The sequence below is a fragment of the Cebidichthys violaceus genome, unplaced genomic scaffold, assembly GCF_023349555.1.
Source record: "Cebidichthys violaceus isolate CVI_PGR_0920_01 unplaced genomic scaffold, fCebVio1.0.p SCAF_112, whole genome shotgun sequence".
Taxonomy (NCBI): domain Eukaryota; kingdom Metazoa; phylum Chordata; class Actinopteri; order Perciformes; family Stichaeidae; genus Cebidichthys; species Cebidichthys violaceus.
In genome coordinates this window covers 227,493-239,992 of record NW_027176277.1, presented here as the reverse complement: position 1 = coordinate 239,992, position 12,500 = coordinate 227,493, and the positions used below count along the sequence as shown (strand labels likewise).

Below are 12,500 nucleotides of genomic sequence, written 5' to 3'. Positions count from 1 at the left end.
GGGATCATCCACAGGGTAAGCACAAGTCACACGTCAATGTAGATATTTCAGATTAGGTATTAAAAAAAAACCAACCAAATCCTGAGAAAAGGTCATGGTCTATGATAAAGGCTATTATTAAGTACTTTGTTCTGGCTCAGATGGCACACGCATGCACCGCTTCCTGTACTAAAGATATCCATGGGAACGTTGATTTATTTCGTCTGTTGCTATCGAGGCAGATCGAGCCCTGCCCCAACAGGTAGGATGAGTCGACTCTCTCGTAATGTTTGACTGCAAGTCTAGAGATGTTCGGCCACACCCGACTTCACTAGTGCCAAGTGGGTGTGTGTGTGTGTGTGTGTGTGTGTGTGTGTGTGTGTTGTCTGGGGGGAGAGTAAGGTTAGATCAATACAGCAGCGCTTGCACGTGCGGCAGATATAAATGGCTTCTTATTACTCGTACGTCCAAACGCTAAAACGGTCTTTTAAATTCTCGGTTGTCGTCCGAAGACAAAGTGCTCATTTTGTTTGTTTTCCTTGCAGGGGAAGTAGCAGATTTACAAGTAGAAACACACGCTAACGTTCTCTCCGTTATGAAGAATTGTTTTGATCGTGACATATTTATTGATTGTGCTTATTATTACCAAAGGCATTAGTGTGTTTCGGATGAGCTGCGAAATCAGCAAAACGCATGATGCAGTCGGTGTTAGCCCGCTGGTGCTCTTGCTAATTCCTGCACAGTCAAGGTGTTATCGACACTCACTAACCGTGCCACACTTTTATCACACATTATGTCACAGTGTCTTGTGAGTGACTCTGCAGAAGCGCTGCAGCGAGTGTTACGATCAGCTTACGGTTGAGTCTCACCGTTTTTAAAAATCCGAGAGTATTCAGGCATTGAGCCATTTCAAACTGCAGGAACTACAAGCACTGAGGCTCCTCCCCCGTCCCACTTTTGATACTACGCAGTAGAAGCTAGTTCATTTGCTGCTATGTGCAATAAGTAACCACCACTCAGCTCATTCTCTTTTTCTTTTTTTTTCTTCTTACAGGATCTTAAGCCTGGAAACTTGGCCGTAAACCAAGACTGTGAACTGAAGGTTTGTACTTCCAAGCATTACACTGGAGAGCATGACTGACCTGCAATGATGAATAATAGGATTCAGCAGTTACAAAGAAGTGATCAAATTGTGGATATGCCATCAAATTAGAAAAAAAATAGACGGATGATTCCTATCCTATCCAAGAAACATGTTTTAAAATATTGATATTGATGTATGAAAATATCTTAAACAACCAATATGGCCAATATCAGTCTATATGTTCATATTGTTTTTTTTTTATTTTTTTATCATATTTGCTCAAGCTCTCACAACACCCTGACAACAGCACATGAGACAAGAATCTCGCAAATGCCAAACGCGCCTTTTTGAACGTGCATGTAAATATGAAAAACCTTCTCGAACAGCAAGTTAGCTCTACAGATGTCTGTCATCGTTCGGGGTTCGTGTTCCAGACTGTGATTCCTTTTCTTTGCCGCCGACGGCTGCAGATCCTGGACTTCGGGCTGGCCCGCAGTACTGACGCTGAGATGACGGGCTACGTGGTGACCCGTTGGTACCGGGCGCCTGAGGTCATTCTGAACTGGATGCACTACACCCAGACTGGCAAGACAATCGCCTGCTGTTACATTTTCTTCCCTCTGTCCTTGCTGTTATCTCGAGTGCCGAGTTGGCCTGTCGGCGCTGTAGCTGTTCAAACATCTCCAGTCACAGGGATTGCCTCCTTTGGGGGGGGGGGGGGGGGGGGGGGGGGGGCTTGTATGGTACTTTATGGGTCAGCAGTTTTTTTTTTTATAATCCTGCCGTTGGTGCGTGAAATGCATTTGAAGTTTCATTGGTTTTCATTTATTTATTTATTTATTTTTCCTTAATCTGGGTCTGACAGCAGCCTGATGGTGCTGAGACTCAGTGACAGAGCTGTCACTGCAATCAAGCTGACTTTCCCAGGATTCATGCTTCTTTAGGAGGTCCAACAAGCAGCTACAGAAGAGGTTGTAGCACAGGAAGCAACTCTAGCCCAGTATTCTCCAACGCAAACAGAACAGTAGATTCTGCTCCATCGTGACAAAGAACTTCCTCATTTGCACTGAGCTTAAGTTAAAACACTCTTTGTGACATGTTTTAATGCTTGGCTTCTCACTCATGTTTGTTTTTCTTTTTTCTTTCTTTTTTTTGGATTCTAGTGGACATCTGGTCTGTGGGCTGTATCATGGCAGAAATGATCAACGGAAAAACCCTTTTCAAAGGGAGAGATTGTATCCTTCCAACGTGTAAAACTGTGTAACGTTTCAGTTGCTCGGAAAATGTAAATGTGCTAAAATGGTTCCTAAATGACGCCGCATCAAGGTTCAATATCTCTTCATTAAATCAACGTGATAATAAATGCCATTCCAGCCAGTTCCATGATGGGCACTATAAATCAGGTGCCGAGTGGAACACAAAAGGTAATCACAGTATATATATATATATATATATATATATATATATATATATATATATATGACATGCAGCGAAAAATACACGCTTCCTCAGGCAGCATCCAATGCAGCTACTGCTGCACTATATTACATACTTTCCCCGCATGTTTTAGATTGACTTTTTATGTCCTTTTTTTTTTGCACTTCGGGCACTTTTAATGATTTATAGCATCGACGAGCAAATAAAGCTGTCACTCGTGGCTTTCAGTTCCCTTTATTATTCCGTTTTATGGACCTGCATGGAAGCTCTACTTGCCACTGCTTCTAAGTGGAACTTAGCTTATTGAACCTCCGCAGCGTCCCAAGTAAAACAAGGATCCTTGATCGTTGCCTTTACCAGACATGGACCAGCTGACTCAGATCATGAAAGTGACCGGAGTACCTGGAGCAGAGTTCACACAGAAGCTGGACAGCCAGGAGGTAGGACAAGTTATAATATGTGTATGTCATAAATATATATGTATGTCATTAAACTACAGTCTAACTGGGGTGGAGCTGATGTGTTACTAGTATTCATGACCTTCTAAAGCTGACTGAAGTATGAATTGATTGGTGGAACTGCCTCATCTCCCCCAAAATCATTTGGATCACTGTACACTAAATCCTTCACTGAGACTCATGAAAATCATATTAACAAGTCCCCGCTAGCAGACACTCAGAGGTTACAATATTCATAATATCCGTCCTTCCTTTCATTACCAGTAGTGGGAGTAAAAATGTATGCTTTGTCCTGAGGGTGGCACCAGAGGAAACTCCACAGGGCCGCAACAAAAGCATGTAGCAAGGAAAATCAAATGATTTAAAGACATGGAAATAAATCATAGAAATATTAAATTTAGCAAAGTTCTTTACCGATTCAGTAATGTTTTTGTTTTATATATATATAAAAAAAAACAGAAACGAGGACTGAACTATGCAATATTTTGTCTATTAGCTCAAATCAAATACATATTGTATGAGCAGATGCTTTGATTTGCATTATATCTGGTCAAAGTGTTTGATGCTAAATGTCATTTCTCTCGTATCGTTAAACACAGGCCAAAAATTACATGAAGACCCTTCCTCGCTATCCCAGGAAAGACTTCTCCACGTTGTTCCCCAGAGCCAGCGCTAAGGGTGAGTTAAGCAACAGCCTTCTTCTTGAGCTCGGGCCGGTCCACACATTTACACTTCAGACACATTTAGTACAAGTGCAGTCTTTTACTAGTGTCCACAGTGCTGATGGCTAATGTCAGTCAAATAGTTTTTAAACATTGACGTGTACAATTTGATATTTTTTTCGATCAAATTGTCGCTTTTATTTTGTTCCGGCTGACTGTTTTCCGCAGGTATCGACCTGCTGGAGAAGATGCTGGTTCTGGACGGAGACGAGAGACCCACGGCCGAGCTCGCTCTGGAGCACCCGTATTTCGACAGCCTAAGGGACACGGAGGACTTGCCCGAGCCTGCGCCGTACGATGACAGCCACGACAACGCAACGCTGACCCTGGATGAGTGGAAGCGTAAGCGAAAAACAAACACTGAGCCATAATATAATCTATATACACTTCATTACATTACATTACAGTCATTTAGCAGACGCTTTTATCCAAAGCGACTTACATTTCAGTATTGATCTACACACCGTAGACGCAGCTACGGGAGACATTTTGGGGTTAAGTGTCTTGCTCAAGGACACATTGACATGAGACTAGCAGAGCAGGAGCCGGGGATCGAACCGCCGCCGACCCTCTGATTGAAAGGCGGCCCTGCTCTCCACTTAGCCACGGTCACCCACACACACTTCCTGTGTGTGTGTGTGTGTGTGTGTGTGTGTGTGTGTGTGTGTGTGTGTGTGTGTGTGTGTGTGTGTGTGTGTGTGTGTGTGTGTGTGTGTGTGTACCTGTCATTTACAGATCTCATCGGTATCAGTTATAGTCTCATTCTACAACTTTTTTTGACCTTCTAAAAACAAGTCCTGTGTTGTTCTATGAGAAAGATAGAAACAGCAGTAGTACGGTTGTCTCATAGTGGACACAGTGAACATTGGACCTGGTTAGAATGGTTAACGTGAACCAGTGTTTTCAAGCGTTTACCATGCTGGCCATATTAAATGATTTATAACTACACACACATCCTGCTGCAGGGCTGCTGTTACTGTGGTAGATGATAATTCATTAACACCTTTTTAATGGATTTCTCTTTGAATTATTATTGGAGTTGTGGAAACATGCAGCACAAGCAGAAAACACATGTTTTGTTTTTTTTTCTTCCTCCCTTTTTGCCCACAGGGTTATGCTTTAGAGAGGTGAGAAGCTTTGTGCCGTTCCCACGGCGGGACTCTAAGAGGAAAAACACCCTGACTATGTCTCCGTGACCTGGTGAATGTCTTGAAACTACTGATGCCCCAACCTACCCCAGCATATTGCCAATGGTGCCCTTGTATATTCCAACCGTGGATTCACTCTGTTTCTTTCATCATGGATAGTGAAGAATGATTATATCAAAACTGACACACCTTTATTTTTATTTTTTTGTTGTGCAATTATTCCCTAAGTGTGGATTTCTCTTCATGTTACACATTCCCTATCAATATATTGTCTTGCAAATGCATTGTGACTAAATGTCACAGAGTTTACTGTAGAATTTACTGTAATGTGGTTTTTCAATTAAATGATAAGACAGAAGTGTACAAAGTTATGTTTTTATAGCAAATATGAAATGTTGCGGCTCAACAAAGACTAACTCGTAGTCAAATAGAATCTCTTGTCATGAAAACCAATGCAGTCTTGAGGTGAAAACGTCATCTTTATATGTTATCAAATTAAAATGTATCGTCAAGGGGAACGGTTTAGGGTTTGCCCTGACCGACGAAGACCCCGACAGATCGATGTATTCATGTCTCTGCTTGTGTGACTTTGTGGTTCCATACTTCAACGTCTGATATCCTGTGCATGTCATAACTTTACTTTTGCACCACAGTTTACGCCCAAGTCTCCAGAATGTAGCAGCCTTTGAATATGTACTTGGCCGGGCTGGTACATCAGAGGCTGTGGTAAGTTTATTCTGTTTCATTTATTGTGTCACTTGCTACCCACCATGACACTAATTTCAAACATGTTATACCATAAAATACCACTCTGAGTAGGTGAGGGTGTGCATGTGTGTAAATTGAAAGAATAAACCATTTTCATGAGCATGCATGTGTGTGCACACATGTTTAGTGCAGAACAGGTGTGACGTTTCCACTCCACATGTAGTCCAGAGTTATAGTTTGCTGATTTTGATTGAAAATGACACATTTAGAATGCATAAAGCTGTACTAAAAGATCCATACAGGCTGTTGTCATTGGCCCCTGTTGAGTCGCTTGCGCGCGAAAATCATAACGTGGTGACGTCAGTGGGGCGGGCTAAACGTATCAAACTGCTGCTGTCAAGGTAACGTTAGCGCACAGGCTACCATAAAAGCGGAAGTGAGCAAATTCGTCGTCAAAATAAAATAATATTTATGATATAAATATGAGTGGAATGACAACTCATTTTGCACCGCTATATGATTAATCAAAGCTGAAAGCCGAGCTTTAAAAAAAAAAAGCATTCCATTATTTTAAGTGAGTTCTTTAAGAATGCCCCAGAATAAAGTAAACGAATTGTAAGTCTATGAATGATTTATTCATTTCAAAACAAACCAGACAGGTGAAAAAAACGAACACTGAAACGTATATGCCCTATAGTTGGATGGAATGGATCAAACATAGACAAATGGTGATAGAGGGGGAAACATACGATTTAATTCCGAGTCGTATTAATTGTGACACATTGAAACGCAGTGTGTCCCAATAAGGAGTTTATTTTGAAACATGTATCCGGAAGTTCTATGTTTTTACTCGGGCTAGTATCGATTTAGCACATACTCAGGACTCCAAACAGCTAGCCGAAGGATGCTAGTATTTCTCCTTCTCACAACATTTAGTCGATAATGAGATGTTTCTCATATTATTAATGCAAATACATCACCCGTGTTCTGAGTAAACCTTTGGGTGTGACTGCTTGCCCTCCAACCGCCTTGTTGTGAAGTAACGGAAGCGGTATAAAATAGCGAAATATACCGGCTGTGCCAGAAAACTGTAGCTTGCTGGTAGCAGTTAGCCTCGAGAGTACAGCAAGTGAGGCGGCTGGCTAGGCAACCATTACTGTAGAAGCGGCTTCGGACCGCCGGCTGTCGAGCTACCTGTGTCAGTCAGTTGCCACAATAGGTAAGATGCCTTAAGTTTGCTACGTACTATTTCTTTATTATAGAGTGGCTCGGAACTCTTCATTTCTTTTTAAGACAGCAACATGTTCTGCTCCCTGTCAACGTTAAAATACAACAAGGCAGCTGAAGTTTGTTCTGCCTATCTTTTTAAAGTTAGCAGGTTAGCTCGTGATATCTGTAACGTTGACTAATGCTACCTCTCTCTGTACTCTCTATGTCAGAATACCGTTTGACAAGATTAAGAGATAAAGCACCGCTAAAGCATTCATTTACAGAGCTGTAGTCCAAATTGAATCCGAAGAAGAGATTTTAGTTGTGTTTAAAACTGTAAATATGGCTGACATTTTACTCCCGAAATAAGGACTCTGATCTAGTATCCTTACAGCTGATTGGTTCCCGGGTGGATCAGTCAAGCCTTCCTGAATGCTGATTGGATGTGCCCTTTGTGTCGTTATTCGGCTATGGTTGAAGCTAGCACTGATAGTAGTTTCCAACAGTGAGATAAAGTCGAGAATCATTATTCTTTTCTGGCCGTGTGTCTATTGACAGTGAAGAGTGACCCTCGTTTGTTAGCTGTCAATACTTTGGTGTCCGCATTTACCCTAATTACACTGAGTAAATTACAGTTTGCGAGTTGAGGTGTGTGAAGGAATGTTAACACTGCAGGTGGTAGTTACCGTAGTCCTGCCAAATAACGCTGCATTTAAATGCAACGCGCGGGTAGGGATGCTTTGACTGAGCACTTTAAGCCTGTTCAGACCTTAGCTTCATTGCGTTGTTGCAGCAAAAGCATTAGATTTAGCTTAGTCCTGTAAATCTATAATGATCGCAAGAAGAAGTGAGGCTGTCCAATAAATCCAGCGAGAAAAGAATAGGAGATTAATACACAGAAGCCAACAATAACAACTAAATGCTATGGCTAGAGTGGAATTATGGCATAACATTTCACTGTAGCGCCACCAAATGGTTATTCTCAAACAAACTACGTTTTGTACATTTATTATTATTTACAGTCTACAACACCATTTTCTCATATTTTATTTCCTATTATACCAACAGGAGGTAAAGTGTGACTGGTGGCCTATGAGGAAGCCACGTCGAAAAGGCCAAGTGGCCGCAGGAGATGGAACTGACGTCAGGAAGTCCAATGGGACAGTCGGCGGGCGTGGGACAGTCGGCGGGCGTGGGACAGTCGGCAGGCGTGGGTCAGTCGGCGGGCGTGGGGGGGCCCGGCAGCGATCCCCATCCCCTTACAGTCTCAAAGCATCTCCGACCAGAGAAACCCTGTCCTACTCCCAGGCCCAGAAGGTGGTAGAGGTGGAACTGGACGGTAGGCTTCATCGCATTTCTATTCTGGAGCCCTTGGAGGTCATCACTGAAGATGAGATGATGGCTCAGGACATTATTGAGTGTAACAGCAACAAGGAGAACAGTGAGCAGTCATCGCCTCCCACCAGCAGTGCCCAAACAGCCCGCAAACCCATCACGCCCCGGGGCCGCAGGAAAGACTCCAAATGCCCTCCTGTCAAGTCGCCACCACCTTCCAAGAACCACTGCTCCAACTCTCATCCCCCATCCCCTGAAAAGTTTAACGAATCGCACCATCAGCACATGACCCTCCCTGAACCTAAGTTTCACGTGTTGGAGAGCTTCACGCCAGTCGAAGCGCCTCCTCTGCCCGCGGCATATTACCGTTACATCGAGCGGTTAGCTGAGGAGCAGGAAGCTGAGGCGGAATATGACATGGACGATGAGGACACCGCCTGGCTGGAGATGGTCAACGCTGGCCGGGCGTCGGAGGGTTACTCGGCTGTCACGCCAGACAACTTTGAGCTGCTGGTAGACCGGCTGGAGGAGGAGGCGTACCGGGAAGCCCGCAGCCGGGCGCCCTGTCAGAGTGCTATTGACGACGATGCCTTCTGCTGCGTGTGCCTGGACGACGAGTGCCTCAACAGCAATGTCATCCTTTTCTGTGACTCCTGCAACCTGGCCGTCCACCAGGAGTGTTACGGCGTGCCGTACATCCCTGAGGGCCAATGGTTGTGCCGCTGCTGCCTTCAGTCCCCTCAGAAACCCGTTGACTGTGTTCTATGTCCGAACCGCGGAGGCGCTTTCAAACAAACGAGCGACGGCCGCTGGGCACATGTAGTATGTGCCATCTGGATCCCCGAGGTCTGCTTTGCCAATACAGTGTTTCTGGAACCAGTGGAAGGGGTCAGTAACATTCCCCCGGCACGCTGGAAACTGACTTGCTACCTGTGCAAGCAGAAGGGCCGCGGTGCATCGATTCAGTGCCACAAGGCCAACTGTTACACTGCGTTTCACGTCACGTGTGCGCAGCGCGCTGGCCTGTTCATGAAGATCGATCCTGTGCGAGAGACCAACGTTAATGGGACTACATTCTCTGTGAAAAAGACGGCGTTCTGCGAGGCCCATTCACCACCAGGACAAGAGGCCGTCTCAGATGCGGAGAGTGAAGGGAGAGTGGTGGGCAGCAGAGGGAGGGCTACCAGAGGACGGAGCGCCTACACAGAGGGCCCTGTAACACCGAAGAAAGGCAGGAAGTCCGAAGATGGTGCCAAGCTGGGTAAAAAGAAAGGGAAGAGGGGCTCAGAGTCAACGGAACAACAAGCTGCTTCACCACAAGTAATAGTGGCTCAGATACCCACAAGCAGGTTGGATTTTCTTTTATTTTGAATATAATAAAATGCTGTGCATCTGTTGTTGAACCGAACGTTTTTTGACCAATTTAAATAAGTGTACAGTTACAAGTTTTACAGTTTTCTCGTGGAAATGTCTGGACCAATGTTAGTTATGCTGACACTAAGACCAACCTGCATCTATCTCCGTGGTACAGGCTGAATATCATCTGTAAAGGAATCCTCTTTCAGAGGAAAAAACCGTTCATGCATCGGCTGCATAATTACTGGTTACTGAAGCGTCGGTCAAGGAGCGGTGTGCCGCTGGTCCGCCGTCTGATCTCTAGCATCCAAACCCAAAGGATTGCTGAACAGGTCAGGGTAGGAACCCCTTCTACAGTCTTGGCTCTCTGATGATAACATTTTTTTGTGACGTTATTTAGCCATTGCCCTCCCAAACAATAGCTAAAATGAATCTATTGCCTTTTTTTAAGATACGTCCGATAAGGTGTTGATACAAAACCTCTCAAACAAAATGTGTTGTTCTTCTGTAGCCTGAGGTGGATGAGAAGGTTTCTGCTGCAAGAGAAGCGCTGAGATATTGGCAGAAGCTGCGGCATGATCTTGAGAAAGCCAGGCTGTTGGTGGAGCTCATCCGCAAGAGAGAGAAACTCAAACGAGAACAGGTAATGTACACAGGAGGAATCCCACGTGCTCCAACAGGTGGCGACCTACTGTATTTGATTTTCATGCTTTTAACGTCATCCTTTACCCTTTTTGATATTATGAAGGGTGCGGAATACTGTGATTATTTTCATTGTCGATTAATCTGCAGTTCTACAGAATGCAGTGTTTCAAATCTGAACTTTTGAGGATCCAAAGTACGTAAATTCTGGATCTTTCAACTTGTAAGGCGTTCACCGATGTAGTCTGAAGATCTGAGATGTTTGAATGGTCACACTTGTTCTCTTTCCTCTTGGAAGTCTGCAAAAAACCCTCTCCTTTTTGAAATTTTTTTTGGCTGCAACTTCTACTTTTTGGTGACATCACATGCATTATCCTCTGACAACCGCAGGTCAAAGTTCACCAGGAAGCTCTGGAGATGCAGTTGACCCCAATGTTGGTGCTGCTCCGCTTCACTCTGGACCAGCTACAGGAGAGGGACACAGCCCAGATCTTTGCAGAGCCAGTCGACATCAAGGAGGTGAGACACTCACTGAGACCGGATGTATGCACAGAGTTAAGCTGGATGGCCTGTTGGCGCCGGAAGTGGGTTTTATTTAAATGATGCGCTCAGTGTTACTTGAGTCAAACTTGGGAATCTCCCAGTAAATGTAAAGACCCTATAGGTAGATGTTGTTATCACCAGTTATTATTTATTTCACTATATTTTCCGAGAAATCTGGTTTTGTCCGACGACTCTTAAATACAAAAATACCCATGAGCCTCGGCCGTTGTTTCTGCGGAGAAGAAGCCAGTCAGGGGTGTAGCAAAATTCAGAACCAAACATCGTTGCAATTATGAAGAAAACGGGGCTTCATCGTTGACCTCAAAATTATAAGTGAACTGATTTAAGCTGCAGATTGGAAATGTGTTTCCCCAACAGCATAGTCTTTAGGTCCCGCCTGCTGTGAGAGGTGCACATGACAGATTTATTTGCCTATGTGTGTCCCTTCTCCTCATGAACGTCTAAGTTCTGTTTTCTTGTCCTCAGGTCCCAGACTACCTGGAGTTCATCAGCCAGCCCATGGACTTCTCCACGATGCGCGCTAAGCTGGAGAGTCATGCCTACCGCTCGGTGGCTGACCTGGAGACCGACTTCAACCTGATGGTGTCCAACTGCCTCCTCTACAACAGCAAGGACACGGTCTTCCACCGGGTAGCGCTGCGTCTCAGAGACTTGGGGGGAGCCGTGCTGCGCCACGCACAGCGCCAAGCCACCAACACCGGCCTGGATCTGAACACCGGCATGCATCTCTCCGAGTCGCCGCAGAAACGAGACTTCTACAGCTGCACCTGGGAGGACGGTAAGTCACCCTGCGGTACTCGACAGGAAATGTGAACACACACACACACACACACACACACACACACACCTGTTTTACTTTAGATAGGGCGCTGTGTGTAACCCTCTCATATGATTTGATACTTGTTTAGATACATAGTAAATTATGTACAGTACGATTTAAGAAACTTCTGCAACTCAAAGGTAATGAAATGGGACGGAAATAGATGTGCTATTTTTTATTATGAACATGAATTATAGTGGGAGTGGGAGTACCTAACTAGAAATTATTAATATTTCAACTCTTTTAGTTTGAAAGGAATTACCATTTGTTTATCAATTACTCGCCCTGTTACTGTGAATTTGTAAAGAAAACAATTTTTCTTGCCTCCACAATGAATAGAGAATAATAAAATAAATTGAAGCAAATGGGGGCTTCATTTAACAACAGCAAAACTATATCAAAACATCCGTTTACGAATGCGCTTGCATTTTAATCCATCTCAGTCTCTGTCTAATTTGCGCTATAATTTAGTTCAATATATATTGAAGTAGCATCTGTATATAGTCAACAACTGACTGTCATTTCAAATATAGAAAGTTCAACTGAATAATATCTTCAAATTGAACTGGATGAAATATCACACACATACATACATACATACATATATATATATATATATATATATATATATATATATATATATATATATATATATATATATATATATATCAGGGGTATTCAGTTAACATTCCAAAAGGTCCAGATTGAGAAAATCTCCTCAGGCAAAGGTCCAGAACATTACAATAATAGTAGTAATAACAATGTCTCTGTGTAGCCAACAACTGTCAAATCAACTAAAGAAAGTACACATCAATTATATTTTAACAGTTATTATTCTCAGTTTTCAAATTTAAGTGGATGGATTATAAATAATACATAGAAATACATGAATAAATGTTCTTCTCATTTCAAGTAAAATAAGGGCTGGATTAAAAAATAACTGATATAACAGAAAGCTTTTGAAAAATGTACACATTAATAGCAGACCACCTGAAGGTGTCACTCAGAGAGAACCAGGACATTCTGATGTAGCATTTC

The 12,500-nt window shown here is 43.4% G+C and overlaps 2 protein-coding genes across 5 annotated transcripts in view; both read left to right on the top strand.

The window, feature by feature from the left end:
- Positions 1 to 5,696, top strand: part of mapk13 (mitogen-activated protein kinase 13) — a 9,231-nt gene extending 3,535 nt beyond the window's left edge. The window contains exons 5-12 of the mRNA XM_068705277.1: positions 1 to 15; positions 1,034 to 1,081; positions 1,534 to 1,648; positions 2,227 to 2,298; positions 2,861 to 2,940; positions 3,558 to 3,636; positions 3,849 to 4,022; positions 4,791 to 5,696. The exon at positions 1 to 15 is cut by the window's left edge and continues 15 nt beyond it. Of these exons, the coding sequence (XP_068561378.1) occupies positions 1 to 15; positions 1,034 to 1,081; positions 1,534 to 1,648; positions 2,227 to 2,298; positions 2,861 to 2,940; positions 3,558 to 3,636; positions 3,849 to 4,022; positions 4,791 to 4,876 (669 nt within the window). The 3' untranslated portion in view covers positions 4,877 to 5,696. The remainder of the gene's footprint in view (positions 16 to 1,033; positions 1,082 to 1,533; positions 1,649 to 2,226; positions 2,299 to 2,860; positions 2,941 to 3,557; positions 3,637 to 3,848; positions 4,023 to 4,790) is intronic.
- A 733-nt stretch (positions 5,697 to 6,429) lies between these two features.
- The window catches only part of brpf3b (bromodomain and PHD finger containing, 3b), an 11,696-nt gene continuing 5,625 nt past the window's right edge, over positions 6,430 to 12,500 (top strand). For 2 of the 4 annotated variants that reach the window (XM_068705276.1, XM_068705275.1), the window contains exons 1-6: positions 6,430 to 6,755; positions 7,814 to 9,429; positions 9,612 to 9,768; positions 9,948 to 10,079; positions 10,469 to 10,597; positions 11,108 to 11,420. In XM_068705276.1, coding sequence (XP_068561377.1) covers positions 7,838 to 9,429; positions 9,612 to 9,768; positions 9,948 to 10,079; positions 10,469 to 10,597; positions 11,108 to 11,420 — 2,323 coding nt within the window. In that variant the 5' untranslated portion in view covers positions 6,430 to 6,755; positions 7,814 to 7,837. Of the gene's footprint in view, positions 6,756 to 7,813; positions 9,430 to 9,611; positions 9,775 to 9,947; positions 10,080 to 10,468; positions 10,598 to 11,107; positions 11,421 to 12,500 lie in introns of all 4 variants that reach the window. The other 2 variants (XM_068705274.1, XM_068705273.1) reach the window with 1 other exon arrangement.